This window comes from Elephas maximus, chromosome 2 (assembly GCF_024166365.1).
Source record: "Elephas maximus indicus isolate mEleMax1 chromosome 2, mEleMax1 primary haplotype, whole genome shotgun sequence".
Classification (NCBI taxonomy): Eukaryota; Metazoa; Chordata; class Mammalia; order Proboscidea; family Elephantidae; genus Elephas; species Elephas maximus.
Genome location: NC_064820.1, coordinates 224966881 through 224987488, shown reverse-complemented (window position 1 = coordinate 224987488; position 20608 = coordinate 224966881). Strand labels below are relative to the sequence as shown.

Genomic DNA, 20608 nt, shown 5'->3' with positions numbered 1-20608 from the left:
GTTTTATAGGTGCCCTAAAAGAATCTGTAGTACTTTCTCACTTTCTTGTCTGAATGTAATATGATATTTTATATATATATATTAAATCCTTTAGGGTAATGAAGGGTTTTCTGGTATTCATATTCTTTTCTATTGCTTAGGGGTCACCAACGGGTGTTGGACCTTACTATGAAAACCACGGATACCAGCCAGAGAACTTCTACCCCCTGCAGCCCCCTGCTGCTCCCGGTGCCTACCCAGCATACCCGGCCCAGCACTATCCGTCCCCCGTGCCCCAGTACGTCCCGACGGTTCTGACGCATGCTTCGACACCCGCCATCCACCAGCAGCCCAACCCGCCATCAGGGACTGTGCGCACCTCAAGTAGGACCCTTTTTGCATTAATTGCCTATAATGAAGCCGGAGTTTCCAGGTCTACTTTTTCTAGTGGGCTGTCTGCTCCCACCAGCTCTACTGCCAACTATCCTACGTCTATCTCGCTCCTTTCACTCCCTGGGCTGGCCAGTCTTAGAGTACCTTTTTCTTCTCCTTCTTCTGGGTCAGAGCTGCTGGGGTTCCAGGGGCCTGGCTGCTGGGTCTTGCCTCCTGCCCAGGCTGGCCTTTCGGACCCTTACGGACTGCAAAGACCTCCATCTTCGGGTAACTCTCCTATACCAGCTGTTGCTGCACCACCCAGTTTGACCTTTACAGATGGGCTTCTCTGTTGTTTCTTGACTGCCTGGCTTATTGGTGCATCAACTCCTTAAATCAATGGTAAGCTCCCAAGGTCAGGAATAAACTATCTCACTTTCTTTGATATGCAGTTCCTTGAATAGAGCAAGTAGAGCTCAAGATGCTCTATAATTATTTGTTCAGTGAGAGAATAACAGCACGAAGTATCTTTGACATTTCACCTGTTTGAATGGTCCTGTAGACCTGGCCCAAGAAGGCCGTGGGATGAAGAATTGGAGACCTCATCCCTTTAATTCCGTGTCTCTCTTATCCTCATTCATCTCCTTGCTTTGCTGCTCCATTCTGTCTTGTTTCTCTCCAAGCCCCTCTCTCTTGCATACCCCTTCCCGCTTTAGCGAAGCCTGGTTAAGAACTGCCCAGCTCCACTAGTAAACTACGTGGATATAACTAACATGAGTGGCTGTGCCAATTAACTTTTTCTTGTTAATGCTTTTATTTTTGTTTCATGAAATATGTATCCACATCTACACAGCTTATAGAATTAAAAAATGAATGATAGTGAATATCCATGTGCCTACCACCACATAATAAATAATTAAACTGAAAGATACTAGTACTATTTAGAGCCCCTGGGTGCCTCCCTCCAGGACCTTTCCCACTCTTACCCCAAGGGTAATCTATAAACCAGTGGCTGTTGTGTCCATTCCAACTCATGGCGACCGCATGTGTGTCAGAGTAGAACTGTGCTCCATAGGGTTTTTAATGGCTGACTTTCTAGAAGGAGATCTCCAGGGCTTTCCTTCAAGGCACTTCTGGGTGGACTCAAACCTCTGTCTTAGTTACCTAGTGCCGTTCTAACAGAAATACAAGTGGGTGGCTTTAACAAACGGAAATGTATTTTCTCACAGTTTAAAACCAAAACCAAACCTGTTGCTACCGAGTCGATTCCAACTCATAGTGACCCTAGAGGACAGAGTAGAACTGCCCCTTAGGGTTTCCAAGGAGCGCCTGGTAGATTCAAACTGCCAACCTTTTGGTTAGCAGCCATAGCTCTTAACCACTATGCCACCAGGGTTTCCTCTCACAGTGTGGGAGGCTAGAAGTCCCAGTTCAGGACACCAGCTCTTACAGAAGGCTTTATCTCTCTCTCCCTTTTCAGCTTCTGTTCCTCAGTTGCTTGCCCATCTTCATGTGATGGGGCATCAGTCTTCATCCATCTGTGCTTGCTTGCTTCTATGCCCAATCTAATCTGCTCTTTCATATCTCAGAAACGATTGGTTTTAAACACACTGATCACCGTAACAAAGACAGCTCTGTTCTCAAATGGGATTACATCCACGGGCATAGGAATTAGGATTTACAACACATATATTTGGGAGACACAAGTGAATCCATAACAACCTCCGGCCTTTCAGTCTGCAGCCAAGCGCAAGCCGCTAACCGTTTACACCACCCAGGGTGTAAAGCGCTGTCACTCATATTTCCACCACACGTCTTGCCTCCCATCCGGCTCCCTTCACAGATGGCTCTTCCATCCTCCTCATTCACCCTCTATGCTTTCATTCCTGAGTTTTCTGCCCCTTCACGATCCTACTTGATGGTCCCTTCTCCTTCCCCTCCTGTGGCCCACCTCTCCTCTATTGTTTTCCTTCTGCTCCAAGAAATGCCTGTCTTCATGCTGATGTCCTTCTGGGGTTGTGGTTGAATAGGTGGCCCTCAACGACCCCCTGGGGACATTTGTCAAGGTCCGGAGACAGCTTGGTTGTTATGAATGGGGGTGGGGTGGGGGGATACTGGCATTGTGTGAGCAGATGTCAAGGAAGCTACCAATATGACATCAGTCACAGGACAGGCCCCACAATGGAGAATTCAGGTCCCAAATGCCAGCAGTGCCTCCAGCTCCGTTCATCCATCCATGGTGGTTGGAAGGAAGCCAGGGTAAAGGGTAACATTTACAGTGTTAGCTGCCCCCCAGACAAAGCGGACAATCATCAAAAACTGAAGTTTGAAGTTAGCACCTTCAAAGGGCGTTGCTTACCCCAATGTGGTCAAACGCCGGCCAGCAAAAGAGCCCCCAGCCCACCTCCCGAACATGCTTTTCATTTCTTCAGGGGAAAACTCTTGGTGAGGACAGACGGTTGGACAGGAATGTATAAATCCTGCATCAGTTACTTTTTTTCGTATGGGAAGAATCTGAGCCTACCTGTACTATTTTTTGCATTATAGAGCTGTGCCCTATAAACTAAACATAATTTAGTAATTTTATTTAGCTCACTTTGCAATTATTTTTAAAACACTTTATTGGCATATAATATATAGGGTTAGCTACTATTGAGTTGGCAATCCCATGTGCAACAGAACGAAATGTTGTCTAATCCTGTACCATCTTCACAACCGTGGGTATTCTTGAGTCCATCGTTGTAGCACTGTATATTATGAGTGCCTTCCAGCCTAATGGGCTCATCTCCCAGTACTCTATTGGACAATGTTCTATTGTGATCCATAGTGTTTCCATTGGCTAAATTTTGGTATAGATCACCAGGCCTTTCTTCCAAGTCTGTCTCTGCTGAAACCTAACCACCATGTGTGATCCTTCTGGTATTTGAAATACCAGTGGCATAGCTTCCAGCATCATAGTAACATATAAGCCACCACAGTAGGACAAACGGACAGGTGAGTGATAGATGATAATTAGAAAAGTATACATTTCTTGTCACATTTGGCCCTGAAAGTATTTTATAAGTTATTTAAATAGCATAAGTGTACATGCGCTGCATCAGAAGAACAAGGAAATATTTTTGGACTTGATGGATCTATTTGCTTTAGTAATATTCCTATTGGTGTTTCATATTTGAATAGCAATGCGTACACATCTTACAGTTTAGCTTCTGGGGACTTAAATGTCAACAAGCCTGTGATGCAAATAGTTGGCACTAGAAGCTGTCGGGAGAAAATGACAGCAGACTAGCAAGCAACTACCTGAGATGCATCCATTGGTCTCAACCCACCTGGAGCAAAGGAGAATGAAGAGCACCAAAGACACAAGGAAAATATGAGCCCAAGAGACAGAAAGGGTCACATATACCAGAGACTACATCAGCCTGAGACCAGAAGAACTAGATGGTGCCCGGCTACAACTAATGACTAACCTGACAGGGGACACAACAGAGAGCACCTGAAGGAGCAGGAGAGCAGTGGGATGCATACCTCAAATTCTCGTAAAAAGACCAGATTTAATGGTCTGATCTAGACTAGGAGGACCCAGTGGTTCCCAGACCTTCTGTTAGCCCAAGACAGGAACCATTCCCAAAGCCAACTCTTCAGACAGGGATTGGACTGGACCATAAGATAGAAAATGATACTGGTGAGGCATGAGCTTCTTGGATCAAGTAGACACGTGAGACTATGTGGGCAGCTCCTGTCTGGAGGTGAGATGAGAAGGCAGAAGGGCACAGAAGCTGGCTGAATGGACACAGAAATACAAGATGGAGAGGAGGAGTGTGCTGTCTTATTAGGGGGAGAGCAACTAGGAGTATATAAAAAAAATATATATATATATATAGCAAGGCGTATATAAATTTTTGTATGAGAGACTGGCTTGATTTAAACTAATTGTGCCTTAAAGCACAATAAAATTTTTAAAAATTTTAAAAAAGTGACGGCAGGCTAAATAATGGGGGAGGTAAATGAATAGTAAATTGCAATTAAATTCATGATAGCAGCAACTGCAAAGCAGGACCCACTCGAGTCTGGGGTCACCAAGCACTGATTATACAATACTTCTTCATGTTCACTCGAGATAAAATTGAGGATTCCCGTTGCGTTCATGCTGCTATCAAGAGCTGTGCTGATTGCCACGAACTCAATCACGTGAGGTTAATAACATCGAATTTTATTAATGGAGGTGGTGGTGGTTCAGTGGGAGAATTCTCGCCTTCTATGCAAGAGACCCAGGTTTGGTTCCCGGCTGATACGCCTCATGCTCAGCCACCACCCGTCTGTCAGTGGAGGCTTGGGTATTGCTGTGACTCTGAACAGGTTTCAGTGGAACTTCCAGACTAAGATAGACCAGGAAGAAAGGCCTGGCAGTCTATTTCCGAAAATCAGCCAGCGAAAACCCTGTGGATGAAAATGGTCCAAGCTGCGACCGATAATGGGGATGGTGCCAGACCGGGCAGCATTTTGTTTCATTGTGCATGGGGTCACCATGAGTTGGGGGCCGATTTGACGGCAGCTAACAATAACAGCAACAAATTTATAATCTTGTAACTCACCATGCAAGTTATTATTTTATCTTAAAGAATACGAATTGCAGGGAGTCGCCCAAAAGAAATCCTTGGTTAATGGTCCAAAGAGGCCATTTGGAATTTCCCCGTGGGTTACCCTGGGTGCTCCGCCCCACCCACCTCAAGGTGTAATCACTGCAGAATGAGTTATGATAAAAATCAGTGCCTGCAACATGGTCTGGGTTCATTAGCATGGTGGTTCTCAGCGCATGGTCCCCACACTGGTGGCGTTGGCCTACCTGTGATTGCTAGAATTGAAAATTCATGTCCTCTGTCCCTCCAACTGCATCAGAATTCTCTAGTGATGGGGGCAGAAGCTCTCGGATGATTTTTAAATCCGTTAAACCCTGAGAACCAGTATGGGATATGTAGAATGTGGTAGCAAGATTAGAGATGAGGCTCTGAGCCCTGAACAGATGAGTCAGCTTGTCCCATCAACTCCAGAAGCTAAACTTCTTCACCTGGCTCACGTCCTTAAGCCCAGGTGTGTACAAGTGGGTGTATCAGGCTGTGAGTCCATCTTTCCAGCCTGGGTTTTCTTGTGTATAAACTGAGGGGGTTGGAGAACCCATTGCCGTCGAATCAATTCCGACTCATAGTGACCCTATAGGACAGAGTAGAACTGCCCCATATGGTTTTGAAGGAGGGCCTGCTGGATTTGAACTGCCGACCTTTTGGTTAGCAGCCATAGCTCTTAACCACCACACCACCAGGGTTTCTGAGGCGGGTGGAGAGTCATGTTTGAATGCTGCCCTCTCCTCCTGCCCTCCTTTCTCCTCTACTCCCAACCTTTCTCCCAAGGAGAGCTTCCGGGAGCTCCTGAGCTGGGGGCTGCACTCTGCATAGCAATCGCTCAGATGTGAGTTTTGGGGGTTGCTGTCCTTCCTTGGCCTGTGAGTTAGTCAGCTGCCGCATCTGGGCCAGATGCCCCGTGGAGGTGCTGCCTATGGGGACAGGCTGTCTTCCAAACCTTCGTGCAATTTTTGCCTTACACTCTTTGACCAACAATTGTGTGTCTGTTTTCGAGAGAAAGAAAATTGGTGACCTTCCTCCAATTCCTTTAATCTGAGCTCAGCATTTCTGCCCTCACACCAAAAGATCTTTGCTGGCGCTGTTCAGTAGAACTTTCTGCAGTGATGGGAATGTTCTATATCTAAGCTGTCTAACACAGCATCTCCTGGCCACACGTGACCGTTGAGCGCTTGAGTTTCCATAACTTTATTTTAATTTCATTGAACTTCAGTTGATTCAAGTATTAATAGCTGCATGTGGCTAGTGGCTGTTTGTTTGGGCCATTATAGGTATACACCATCCATTCACTTAAACAGCCTTGGGTGAGACAATTTTTTTCTTTTTGGGAGGTGGGAATTAATTCTCCTTTGCCTTGAATACCCCTGAAATGGTGATGATAGTTTTGTCGACATTATTATTTTGTTTATGCTTATAATTACTGATAGGAGATACTTTTCCCCTGTTGACCAATATTTTTTCAGTAATCATTTCTTTGGCTCTTTTAGGATCCTTTGTAGTATACCCCACTGGTTTGTTTTAAGAGCTTCACTTCATGTCATGGCTTCCTGCCTTTGATCTCCCCAAAATACAAAGTTGAATGCAATGGAAAAAAGTAAGATCTCCCAGGATATGTTTGAAAAGTTTGAAGCCAGATTTTTTAAGAAATTAGTATTTCTTCACGTTGTGTGCTACAGAGTGAATGAAATTTGAGAGGATGACTTCTGAAAAAATTCTGCAGCAGAATTTTATCCCCTCTGTTCTTCCTCCAGGAACCAAGAGAGCACTCTGTGTCACCTTTGCGCTGGGGGCCATCCTTGCTGCCGTGGCGCTGGCCGCCATCCTGCTCTGGAGGTTCTGTAAGTGTAGGGGGAGCCGGACCCTGGGTAGGCGGGAGGCTGGGTCTCACGTCATGTCCTTGTGGGCTTCCAGTCTACTGAGCATCCAAATGACCCTGCTCTCGGAGCTGAGGAGACCTGCTTCCGAGCCCTTCCGGAAGTTTCTCTCTTACAAAGCGAGGATGTCTTCTCTCCTTTCTCTTTATTTAGTTGTGGTGTTGCATAAACAACCATTCTGGGAAGCAGCCAATCTTGTGCCGGGTGGTTCTGCCTCCCTTGCCTGCTTTCTCCTAGACTGTGGGCTGTCAGAATCCCATGCAGTGGGAGAAAGAAGGGTTTAGCATTTCACTAGTGCTCAGGAGTCCCTGCATGGTGCAAATGGCTACTAACCAAATGGTTGGAAGTTCGTTCCACCCAGAGGCACCTTAGAAGAAAGGCTGGGCCATCTGCTACCGAAAGGTCACAGTCTTGAAAGCCTTATGCGGCGCAGTTCTACTCTGCACACATGGGGTCACCATGAGTCGGAATCAACTGGAGGGCAACTGGTTTGGTTTAGTTTGGTTTGGGCGGGGAACTAGGTACCACCCTGCGCTCCTGAGCGCAGGGGCCTTGGGGCCACACCCGGTAACCTGTACCTCAGTGTAAAGCCACAGCTACTGTGGCCTAGGGTATGTCCCTCCCCTGCACCTCACGTCCTGCTTGAATAGGCACCTATTCCTACAGTCCAGGCCTTTCCATCAGCCAGGGGCAGTTTAGATTCTGGTCATTTCCAGATCACTGAAGTCACCTGTGTGGCAGCAAGGCAGGTATGAGTGCTGTCTAATCCAGAGGCTAAGGGGGTCCTTGCCATTGGCCCCATGGAAGGAGCTCAACCAAAGGGTTCCCTGGTACCACCCATTTCCAGCCCTAATTGTTCTTATGTATGCCGGCATCAAGGACTCATCCCCTCCCTACTGAAAAAAGAGAAAAAGATACCCCTTGTTGTTATCTGGAGCTTGGAAAACATATGGCATCCTTCATCGGGGCCACTGTGGGGCTGTCTTTATTCCCCCTTGTGACCTGGGTCTTGGAGAACAGACGACCTCAGTCCTCGGGGGCCACCGCGGGCTGTCCTTGCTTCTTGACCTGATGCTGTCGTCCTCCCGTCTCCCCTTCAGTGGACAAGTGCTCTGGCTCAGGAGTAGAGTGTGGCTCTTCTGGAACCTGCATCAGCGCCTCGAACTGGTGTGATGGCATCTCACACTGCCCCAGCGGGGAGGATGAGAACCGCTGCGGTGAGTGGCTGGGACCTCGCTCTGCCCAGGGCATCAGCGATGCCGGGTGCCAGGCCTGGGTCCAGCATGTCAGGGCACTGTGTCACGTCATCCTTCACCTCCAGGCTGAGCACTGGATCCAGTCCGAGAGTTACAGATGAGGAAATGGGCTCAGAAGGGGTGGGGGGGAGACCACAGGGCCAGCCTGGACTGTGTCACTCGAATGTGCCCAGGGGAGGGTTATCCAATAGGCAGGGCAAGCACGGTACTTACCTTGCTTACCAGATCATCTACAGTGAACAACTTCATACTTTTTTTTTTTACTGCATCAAAGACTCTGCTTCTGGCCTCTGTCTGTCTCCCAAACCCACAGCACCTTCCTAAGGAATCAAAGCTTCCTTTCAAATTTACAATCCCTGACAGGGACAGATGACCCAGTAAGCAAGGTAACCACGGGCTTGTGCGTATTTACTAATCTGTAGTGAACAATATCGCGTGGGTTGGTGACATCATTCACTACAGATTAGTCAGCAAGCACAAGTAAGCCTGTGCTTACCTTGTTTACTGGGTGATCTGCCCCTGTGATGTTGCCTCCCACTGGTTAAAAACAAGCACACCTTTTAAAATTCAAAGTTGGGAGTATATTGTGTTATTTTCAAAATGAGCTGCATTTACATTTTAATCTACTTGTCACAGAGAGAGCAATTCTGTTTGCTGACTGATCGTTAACTTTTCAAGGTGATTTCAACGGCAGCAAAGTGCAGGTCAGCCCTATGGAGCAGTTCTACTCTGCACTCTTGGGGTTGTGGTGAGTTGGAATTGATTGATTTTAAGGCAATTCACAACAGCAACAAAGTGGCAGTAATAGAGGAATAAGAGCTGAGAGTCAGAGGTGTGCTAATACCCGCAGAGAGTGGGAAGCCCCTTGCATCTCTCCATGGGAGCTGATGTCTGCTCACAGTCTGGCTGGCGCTGACCTGGTCAATGACTGCTGTCTCCTGGGAGTCCCCTCCCGTTCCGTTGGGGTGGAGGTGGAGCCGGGGGCTGAAGGGAGCAGTCTCCCTCTATCACTGGTGTTAACTATCTCTGACTGTTGGCATGGAGCTGGCCTGTTTCTCCTAAAAGGAAGTCCTGTAATTGTTTTCCCTCCTTGCCTACCACCTAGTACCTATCTTAGTTTCTTAGGTCTGCCGTGACAAAGTACCTCAAGCTGGGTGGTTTAAAACATGAGAAATGTATTGCTGCAGAGTTGTGGAGGACAGAAGTCTAGCATCAGGGTGCCGCCAGGGTTGGTTCCTTCTGGAGGCTCAGAGAGAGAAGCTGTTTCATGCCTCTCTCCTAGCAGTGGTTGCTTTCTCTGGTGGTTGCTGGCTGTTCTTGGCGTTCCTTGGCTTGTGTATGCATCCCTTCCTCCAGTCTCTGTCCTGACATGGCCTTCTCCATTGTGTGTGTCTCTGTGTCTCCCAGGGGCAGATTACCCAACAGGCAAGGTAAGCACAGTGCTGACCATGCTTACCAGATCGTCTGTCGTAAGCAATTTCACATTTTTTCACCACATCAAAAATTCTGCTTCTAGGGATGGCTGCCATCTGTTTCTCTCCCAACCCCACAGCACCTTCTTACAGAATCAAAGCCTCTTTTCAAATTTACAGTCCCCGACAGGGAGGGTTTACCCATTAAGCAAGGTAAGCACGGGCTTACTTGTGCTTACTTACTAATCTGTAGTGAAACACATGTGAAATTGTTCACTACAGATTAGTAAGTCAGCACAAGTAAGCCTGTGCTTACCTTGCTTATTAAGTAATCAACCCGTCTCCTTTTTCATAAGGACACCACTCATATAGGGTTAGGACCCACCCTACTGTGCTATGGCCTCTTGTTAATTTCACTGATAACACCTTCGAAGGCCCTATTTCCACACAAAGTGACATTAAAAAACCAAACCTGTTGCCATCAAGTCAGTTTTGACTCCTAGCGACCCTATAGGACAGAGTAGAACTGCCCCATGAGGTTTCCAAGGCTGTAATCTTTACAGAAGCCAACTGCCACTCTTTCTCCTGAGGAACGACTGGTGGTTTCAAACCACCTACCTTTCACTTAGCAGCCAAGTGATTAACCGCTGAGCCAACAGTGCCTGCCCTTGACTTAACTGGTGATATCTTCAAAGACCCTATTTCCACACAAGGTGACGTTCACAAGTGCTGGGAGTTAGGACTTCAGCGTCTTTTGGGGGACACAACTCAATCCATGATAGACCCAACCAGGACATTACACACTGCACTGTTTTTTGTTTTGTTTTAAAAGAAATTTCAGAGGCTTCATCGCATGCCTCTGAGACAGATCTCTCCTTATCCATCAAGTTTACTCCCAACCCCCCAGAGTTTTATCTCAAAACCGCAAACCAGCGGTGGAGCTGGCTGAAAATGTCGGGAAATGGCCGTGTTCAACCTGACAGTGATCTTTCCTTTCCTGAGGGATCATCCTTGGTGAGGACTGTTTCCTTGTTACGTTCTCATTTCCAAAATCATGGCCCTATTGGCAGTTCAAATCTGCCAGGCGATCCTTGGAAAATCTATGGGGCAGTTCTACTCTACCCTATAGGGTCACCATGAGTCGGAATCGACTCGACGGCACTGGGTTGGTGGGATGTGTAAGGGGTGCCGTTACTCCTGGCTAGCAGGATTTCTCAACGAGGTGGGTGGGTCCCTTGGCGCCCTGCCTCTGTGCCGCCCACGCATTGGCCCAGGTCCTGGGACCAGTTACCAGTTGCCCTTGCTCTTGGCCTCAGCCAGCCCTACAGCGTAGCCTTAATGCTTCCTGGGAGAACGTGTATGTTCAAAAACAGCACATTCACTGTTTAAACATTGCTCCTTTCTTGCTTTTAGCAGTAATATATTTATCACCATTTTCTTAAATCAACTAAGGAGTTTTTGAGGTTTAGTAGTGTGGTTAAGATAACACGTGTAATGGCTTTTGATATTTTCCTGTGCACGCGCGAGTGCGTGTGTGTTTCAATAAGCTACAGTAAGGAATTTTAACAATGTTACCTGCAAAGTCCCTCACTTTCTTTTTTTTAATTGTACTTTAGATGAAGATTTACAAAGCAAATGAGTTTCTCATTAAACAATTAACACACATTGTTTGGTAACATTGGTTGCCAACCCAACGACATGTCAACACTCTCCCCTTTTCAACCTTCGGTTCTCCATTACCAGCTACCTTGTCCCTTCCTGCCTTCTAGACCTTGCCCCTGGGCTGGTGTGCCCCTTTAGTCTCATTTTGTTTTAGCGGCCTGCCCCGTCTTTAGCTGAAGCGTGAACCTCAGGAGTGACTTCAGTACTGAGCTAAAAGGGTGGCCAGGGGCCATACTCTGAGGGTTTCTCCAGTCTCTACCAGACCAGTAAGTCTGGTATTTTTTCATGAGTTAGAATTTAGTCCTACGTTTTTGTCCAGGTTTGTCTGGGGCCCTCTATTGTGATCCCTGTTAGAGCAGTCAGTGGTGAGAATCCCTCACTTCTTAATAGTTAAATCGTATTTGCTTGAATACATTAGCAGATAATACATTCAAATGGACCTAAATTCAGGAAGTACAAAAGGGTATCTAGGTATAGTCCCGCCCACCCCTTCACACGCACACATGAACACACACACACACACACACACACACAGACCCCTGTTCACCAGCCAATCACACACTTTCTCAGAGGCAACTAGTCTTGAGTTTCTTATTTAGCCTTCTGAGAGTTTTTGCATAAAAAAGCAAGCATGTATGCGCATTCTTCAGCCCCCCTTTTCATGGTGGTTAATATCAGGCAGCATGGTGGTTACTATCAGGTGGCACGCTGTGGCATCCTGACTTCCCATCAGAGCTCCTCTGCCCACTTTCCACCATAGTAGTCAGTGTGCCTTTGCACAGGGGACCTTCCTTCCAGCAGCCTCTTCTTGATGGACATTCAGTTCTTCCCAGCTTTTGCTCTAATCCTGCAAACTGCCAACGCACGAGCATATCCGTAGAGAAATTCCTGGAAGTGCAATTGCTGGGACGAAGGATTTGTGTATTTGTAATTTGATAGACCCTTCTCGATTTGGTTTTACCTAATTTCCACACTGATGACTCGTATAAAACAAAATAGGTGACCATAACATTGAGTGTATGTATGTCTTATTTTAGATCAGAACACACATGGGATGTGTTTTTCATTTGTCCACCTTGCAGAGTGGAAGCGATTTGCAATGAACTGCGTACCTTCCAACAATGAAGACCATCACCCACCCCATGGAAAATATTCATGGATGGGTGTAGAGCTTTCTTTCTAAGGGTGCATTAGATATACACATACCAAAACCAAATCCGTTGCCATCAAGTCAATTCTGACTCATAGCGACCCTGTAGGACAGAGTAGAACTGCCCCATACAGTTTCCAAGGAGCGGCTGGTGGATTCGAACTGCCGACCTTTTGCTTAACAGCTGAGCTCTTAAACACTGCACTGCCAGGACTCCACTGTATACATATGCGTACACACATATTAACTCACACTTTCTACTTCTACTGAGATGTTTTCTGAGTCTCAGAATGTCAGAGGAGAAACTAAATTACTGCTTGAGACGGCTTCCAAGTCTCCATCATGTCTACAGCTATCTTTGCTGAGTTACCATGTGGATGCAAATAGTTGGAAGTGGGGAAAAATCCCTTAAATTCTCTATAAAACAAGAATGAAATGTCTCTCTTACTCTCTCCCACATCACAGTGGCAGTTTATTTTTAATTTTGGAAGTATGTTTAATTCGTTATTTTTTTAATTAATAGACATTATTTTTTAAAACAGTAAGAGTACAGAGAGCCTCTCCCATACCTGTTTTTCGCCCTGCAGTTTCCCCTCTTAATAACATCTTGCATTCTTGTGGTACATTTGTTACAATGGAGGAACAAATTTCGGTACATTGTTGTTAAGTAAAGTCTGTAGTTTACACCAGGGCTCACACATTGTCCTGTCCTGTGGGTTTTGACGGAAGCATGATAACATGTGCCCACCATCACCGCATCATGCTGAAGAGTTTCACTGCCCTAAAAAATACCCTCTGCTCCCCCTATTCATCCTTCCCCCAGCCCCTGGCAGCCCTTGATCTTTTCACTGTCTCCATCGTTTTCCCTTTTCCAGAATGTCCTGTAGTTGGGATCATCTAGTATGTAGCCTTTTGAGACTGCCATCTCTCACTTAGCAGTATGCACGTAAGGTTCCTCCATGTCTTTTTGTGGCTTGAGAACACATTTCTTTTTATGGCTGAGTAATATCCTATCGTATGGAGGTACCAAGGTTTGTGTAGCCAAAGTATGTGGCACGTGGATTCGCTCCTCAGGGAAATCATCTGCCCCAAGTCTGGTCCTGTCAGGGTGGGGGACATTGCGTCCAGAGCTGTCAGGTGGTTGTCTTCAGACCATCCTGTGAGTCGGGGCTGTCTTAGTCTGCTAGTGCTGCTGTAACAAAAATACTACAAGTGTGTAGCTTTAGAGAACCAAAATTAATTTTTTCACAGTTCAGGAGGCCAGAAGTCCAAGTGTAGTGAGTGACAATAGGGGCAGGTCTGTCCACGTCTGTGCCAGCTTCTAGTAGCTGCTGGTGATCTTTGTAGATGCTTCTGTCTTGTTCACCTGTCTTCCACTTCTCCCATGTGTGTCTCTGAGCCTGTTCTGCTCTTTTCATACCTCAGAAGGGATGAGGTTTGGGACCCACTCTACTCTGATGACCTCATTAACATAACAAAGGAAAACCCCTGTTTCTAAACAGAGTCATATTTACAGGTACAGGGGTTAGGATTTTAATATTTTGGGGGAACACAATTCAATCAATAACAGGGGCCACAGGTGGGAGGCAAGAAGTGAAGCCTCAGGATAGCTGGAATTTCCTTTTCTCCTTTAAGCATGCGTATACTTCTCTCAGAACCAAATACCGCCATTTATAAACTCTTAAACTTTACGTAAGCAATATACCAAACACATCCCTTAGCAACTTGCTCTGTTACAGTGTTCTTTTCAGGATTGCCCATGGTAATACATGATGCCGTAACTAATCCTGAAGTTGTAGGATTCTGTTTTGTGAATATATTATATATTATACAGTTCAACGGTGTTTAATATATTCGCGGAATCGTGCAAACATCATCACAGTCTATTTTTATCACCCCAAAAGGACACCCTGAATCCTTTAGTGATTACTGGCCCCCTCCCACACGCACACTGAGCCCTAAGCATGCACTAAATTACTTTCTGTCTATAGATTGTTTTCCTGGACATTTTGTATGTATAGAATGATGTAGCTTGTAGTCTTTTGTGACTGGCTTCTTTCACTCAGCATAATGTCTTCAAGGGTCATCCCTGTCACAGCGTGTATCCGAACTTCATTTCCCTTTGATGGCTGAATAATATTTCGTTCTATGATATACTGGAAACCCTGGTGGTATAGTGGTGAAGAACTACAGCGGCTAACCAAAAGGTCGGCAGTTCGAATCCCCCAGGCACTCCTTGAAAACCCTATGGGGCAGTTCTACTCTGTCCTATATGGTCACTATGAGTCGAAATCTACTTGACAGCGGTGGGTTTGATGTGGTTTTTATGATATACTACATTTTGTTTATCCATTCATCACCTGATGGACACTTGGGTTGTTTCTGCTTTGGGTAGTTGTGAATAGTGCTTCTGTGAAAGCTGGTACACAAGCTTTTGTCTGAATTCTTGTTTTCACTTGTTTTGGGTAAAAGACACTTTCTAATAGGGAGAGAACAGAGCCCTAGAGTCCTGACAGTTGTGGTCAACGTGTTGAGAAGGGCGAGCCTAGCACTGCTGCGTTTGTGTTCTCAGCCTTTTGAGTTGTTTGTGTGGTGTGGTATGGTGTTGTGGGGAGTGGTGTGGTGTGTGGTGTGGTGTTGTGGGGTGTTGTGTGGTGTGGTGCGTGGTGTGTTGTGCACATGGAGTGGTATTGTGTGTTGTGGTGCTGTGTTATGTGTTTTGGCGTGTTGTGTGTTGTGCACATGATGTGTGATGTTGTGTTATGTGGTATGGTGCACTGTGTGTTGTGCATATGGTGTGGTGTGATGTGGTATGGTGTGTTGTGTGGTGTAGTGTGTTGTGTTATGTGGTTTGGTGCATTGTGTGTTGTATACACGGTGTGGTGTTGTGTGGCATGATGTGGTGTTGTGTGTTGCTGTGTGGTGTTGTGTTGTGTTATATGGTTTGGTGTGTTGTGTGTTATACACACAGGGTGGTGTTGTGTGTTATGTTTGGTATATTGTGTGTTGTGCACATGGTGTGGCATTGTATTGTGTTGTCTGTCCCTCATGCACTCATGAGGACTCTTCCTTGCCCTCAGTGCGCCTCTACGGACCCAACTTCATCCTGCAGGTGTACTCGGCCCCGAGGAACTCCTGGCACCCCGTGTGCTGGGACAACTGGCAGGAGAGCTATGCACGGGCAGCCTGCGGAGACATGGGCTACAAGTGAGTGTGGCGCTCGGCGGCAAGGACAGGCAGCGTCCGCCTGGTGACAAGGGCAGGCAGTGGGAGCCTAAGAAAAACCCATCTTCTCTCTGCTCCTCTGTGGAAGAGCTGGCACACAAATACCAAGGCAATCGTCTCCTTCCGAAAACGGATGCCCGCAACCAGCAGGCAGAACCCATCGTGCTTGGAGCTGTGTCCTGCGTGTTCACCAACGCTCGCTCCCCCAGTCCCCTGCACCCTGACCTCTCCTTGGTCCATGTGGTGTCTGGTGTATTACTTGTGTGTGATATATTATATATGTATATATTATGTAAATATACAATATATGCATATATATGCACCTTAATGTGTATCATAAGCATATCATATATGTATATACACGATATATATATGATTAGAATTTGTGCTTTCATGTTCCAAAATATTAAGGTTCTCTTCTTCCGAACATTATACAAAAAGGGTATTAGGATGTAGAGAGGATTTGTGATTGCTTCAGACTTCACCATTATTTTGAATAACATCTTCTGTCTTGAATGCTCATTTTTTAGGCAAAGTTTTTACTCCAGCCAAGGTGTGGTGGACGACAGCGGTGCCACCAGCTTTCTGAAGCTGAACACCAGTGTCGGAAGTATCGACCTGTATAAGAGACTGTTCCACAGGTATTGGTGATTCCCTTCTTGGAAAAACTGTGCAGCAAGAATGAGCTGCAGAGGCCAGAGGCCACTGTCCTGAGTCAGAGTTCTCTGAGCTGTGATTCCTGGTTTGGATGATTTTCTTGTTGGGAGGAGGTTAGACTCTGTCTTAGTCATCTAGTGCTACTATAACAGAAACACCACAAGTGGATGGCTTTAACAAAGAGAAATTTATTTCCTCACAGTAAAGTAGGCTAAAAGTCCAAATTCAGGGTGTCAGCTCCAGGGGAAGGCTTTCTCTCTCTGTCGGCCTTCTCATCAATCTTCCCGGGACCCCAGGTCCAAAGGACACGCTCTGCTCCCAGCATTGCTTTCCTGGTGGTATGAGGTCCTTCTGTCTCTCTGCTCATCTCTCTCTTTTATATCTCAAGAGATTGCTTCAAGGCACAATCCAATCCTGTAGGTTGAGTTCTGCCTCACTAACACAACTGCTGCCCATCCTCCCTCATTAACATCATAGAAGCAGGATTTACAACATGTAGGAAAATCACACAGTACTGGGAATCATGGCCCAGCCCAATCGATACACACATTTTGGGGGGACGTAATTCAATTCATGACAGACTCTAAGCGGGACTCGTAGCTCTGAACAGCCCTGCATGTCTTCTTGGGAAGTGGCTAAGGTTATTTTCCATTTAGTCTGCGACCTCTGCCTTCTATCCTTAATGGCACTGGATAATATTGCAAAATTGAGATTCAGCTTTATGTATTTTCCCCCAAACATTTATGGGTGTACCTGCTCTATCATGTGTGGCCCTAGGAATCCCAGAGACTAACTCAAGGTCCCTGTTAGGGTGACCAACGCATGCCACTATGCCCTGGACTTGCTCGGTTTTAGCGCTGGGAGTACTGCTTCAGGACCCCCTCAGTTCCAACCCACTAGGAGGGCTGGTCCTCCAGCCCCAGCCCATGAACAGCCGCATCAGGTGATGGAATGTTCTGGGGGCCTCGGTGAGAGAGGCCAGACCAGTTCAATCAAAACATCCCCTGTACCCTCATGGGTGTGGGGATGTTATGTAGACACCACCCCTCTGCCTTGAAGGTGTGTCCCATGTGGTCACACCAGAAACACTGTAACCAGAGAGACATGCTGGCCACAGACAGTGGGCTGCTGTCTCTCTGAAGGCAGACTCAGGCCACCCAGGTGACTGATGGGCACCTGCAGGTCCCAGCCTCTGCGTCTGCCACACTTTGGAGCAGACTCCCTCCCCTTGGCAGGTCACCGGGTGTCCACGGGTGGGAATGAATGCAAACCGTAGGTCCTATACTTGGTGGCTTAATTCTTGGGAGAGTGAAGGAGAGGGGTGGATTCAAGCTACTAATTTTGTTTTGCATATGCTTAAAATAGTGGTATTCTGCCTATAATTATTATCTAATTTTTTTTCTTTTGAATATACTTTACTTTTTAGGGTAGTTTTAGGCTTACAGAAATATTACAAAGAAAGTACAGAGAGTTCCATCATATTCCCTCTGCACATAGCTTCTCCTGTTACGAACATCTTGCATTCCCGGGTACATTGGTTACAATGGATGAACCAACGCTGATACGTTAGCAGTAACACAAGTCCATAGTTTGCATCAGGGTTCATTCTTTGTTGTACAGTCCTACTGGTTTTGTCAAGCGCGTCCTATGTCCCCTGATACAGTATCCTACATGATAGATTTCACTGCCCTCAAAATATAGGCAGGTTTTTTAACGCTGAAGATAACATGTCCTTTCTTACACAACAGCCTTACTCACCCCCAGGTCTGGGTGGCTCATCCGCAGGTGGCTGGCCATGCCTGCACTGCCAGCAGGTGCCAGGTGCTGGATTTGGGGGGAGACGAACTAATCACACGCCCCTCCCTTCTGTGAGCAGGAGGCAGAAGCAGAGTGGTGTCTGGGGGGCTGGGTCCCCCCGAGTCTGGCTGACCCTGGGAATGTCACAGGGCAAGCCCAGGAGGGAGGGGCGCACACAGCCAGGTGCACCCAAAAACCACAGGGCTGTGGTCTGCCTGGCCGAGAAGCAAAACACAGCTGCCGGGAGTATTTGTAATTACTACCTGTTGCTTTGTCTTCCCCAGTTATACATGAAAGCTTAGAGCCCAGACAAATGGAGCTGCTAGGGGAGGGCCAGAAGGCCTGGCGTCCTCTGGCTGGAAGCTTGGGAACTCACTAGGTGGCTGACAGTGTGGAAGCAAGAAGAGAGCCTTGTGTGACATTCTGGAGTCCGCCTATGCGATGGGGCATGGAAATTCTACTTTTCCCTGTTTTCTTCCAGAAATTGCCCTTTGAGCGCTGAGTCTCTGGGCTGGCCCGCTAGCCAGCTGCCTCTGCGATCACTGCTGCCAGCCCAGATGCTGGGGGCTAGTTGCTCAGTGAATTAATTTCTAGGTAGAGGACAGTTGGCCTCATGATTCTCAGATAACAACTTCTCTTCATGGGAATGTTTCTCTCCTTGCCACTGTCACTGCCCTCCAGCCACAGACCACCGGGGACACCTCTGAGGCCGAACAAAGTTGGGCAGCGAGGACAACACGCACCAGGGGGCATCTGAATAAGGTGTTAGGACTAGTTTGGAGCCCTGATGGCGGAGTGGTTAAAAGCTCAGACTGCTAACCAAAAGGTTGGCAGTTGGAACCCACCAGGCTTTCTTTGGAAACCCTATGGGGCAGTTCTACTCTGTTCTATAGAGTCTCTATGAGTCAGAATCAACTCCAGGGCAACAGGTTTGATTTGGGTTTTAGGACTCATTACATGATTGGGGGTTGTGATTTGGGGGAGGGTCAAGGAAATAGGGCTTTGGTGTGGATTGGGTGCTTCCGGGAAGTGGAGGTACACTCTATGATTGGGTAACTTAATTTTTTTTTTTATCTAGAAGGTAGGAGTGAGAAACCTAAGCTGGGATCCACTACAAGGTGCAGCAGTTACCCCTCGTGGCCAGCAGAGGGGGCTGTGTGGTCACATCTGTGGTTTGGACAATGCTCCTGTTTTGTCCACGTTCAGACATGACAATAGAGTGGGCTTGTTTTTTGTCTTGAGCCATCTGGTCACTGAGTGGCCTTGTCTGAGTTAGGTGTTCTGTGAACTTGGCACATTCAATGCCAAAGCCTAGTTGTGAGGGTCGTCAAGGGCTGTCTTTCTCCTTCTCAGGATATTGGGGGAAAATGCGCTGACCCAGAGAACTTATTATTTCCTTTTCATTCGTAACCTCTGATAGTTAGCTCCCAAAGAAGAAACTTCCATGTCCTTGTATACCTGGGCAAATTATTATATTGTTTTTGTTTGTTTGTTTTTATTGTCGTGAAAATATACATACAACATTGGCTATTCCAACTTTTTTTACATGTACAGTTCAGTGACATGAATTACATCCATCGTGTTATATAGCCATCGCCACTCTACCCATTTCAAATTAATCCACCACAGTTAACAGAAACTCAGTGCCCCCCTGAGCAATGGCTCCCTCCTCCCCCAACCCACACCTGATAAGCACTAATCAGCTTCCGTCTCCACACACTTGCCTTTTCAGGATATTTTATATACGTGGGATCATACAATATTTTTCCTTTCATGACTGACTTATTTCACTGGGTCGCTATGAGTCGGAATCGACTCGATGGCGCTGCGTTCTTTTTTTTTGTTGTTGTGTATTTCACTGAGCATGTTTCTAAGGTTCATCCATGTTGTTTATATGGCCTTTTTTTTAATACTATAAATAAATGTAGGCAGTCTTGGGAACCCAGAGGTCTCCAAATGCCTTCCTTAGAAAATCAGAGGATGATTTTAAATTCCAAGAGTACCAATAATAGCTAACAATAATGGGTGCTTACTCTCCCTACCACTCAATGAGTTGATACCATTATTAGCCCGTTTTACAGACAGATAAACCGAGGCACAGAGAGATGAAATAACTTGCCTAAGGTCACACAGATGGGATTCGAACCTGGTGGTTTGACTTAGTTTTTAATCTTCACCACTGTGCTCTGTGGATTTACTCACCTTATTTGAGGCTTAGCTGGGAGGAGGGCTTCTATTTCCGGGGAGACAGGGAGGGGCACCCTTGAAAGAAAATGTTACTCTCTAAGTATCTGGAGAGTCATATGCTTCCTCATTTCTTATCGTGACCAAAATCCCCCCTCTGTTTTCCAGCACTACCTGTTCTTCAAAGACAGTGGTGTCTTTACGCTGTATAGGTAAGCGCTTCTTGATTTATCTTTTCTACATTTCTACACAGGAAACATTCAGTAGCTTCTGAAAAGTCTTCCCCTGTGTCTTTGGGGATGTAGGGAGAGGAAAGCTTGTGGGAGGAGGCGGGTTAACGGGCTGGAATGGGCTCATAGGCCTCTCCCTCTGGCCATACTTGGGCTCTGCCCTAGAAGCTCCT

At 46.6% G+C, this 20608-nt stretch overlaps 1 protein-coding gene across 2 annotated transcripts in view; it reads left to right on the top strand.

Moving 5' to 3' along the window:
• Positions 1–20608, top strand: part of TMPRSS2 (transmembrane serine protease 2) — a 58858-nt gene that overhangs the window by 21239 nt on the left and 17011 nt on the right. For both annotated transcript variants that reach the window (XM_049874914.1, XM_049874915.1), the window contains 6 exons: positions 141–363; positions 6740–6826; positions 7963–8079; positions 15423–15549; positions 16098–16208; positions 20374–20417. In XM_049874914.1, the coding sequence (XP_049730871.1) occupies positions 141–363; positions 6740–6826; positions 7963–8079; positions 15423–15549; positions 16098–16208; positions 20374–20417 (709 nt within the window). The remainder of the gene's footprint in view (positions 1–140; positions 364–6739; positions 6827–7962; positions 8080–15422; positions 15550–16097; positions 16209–20373; positions 20418–20608) is intronic.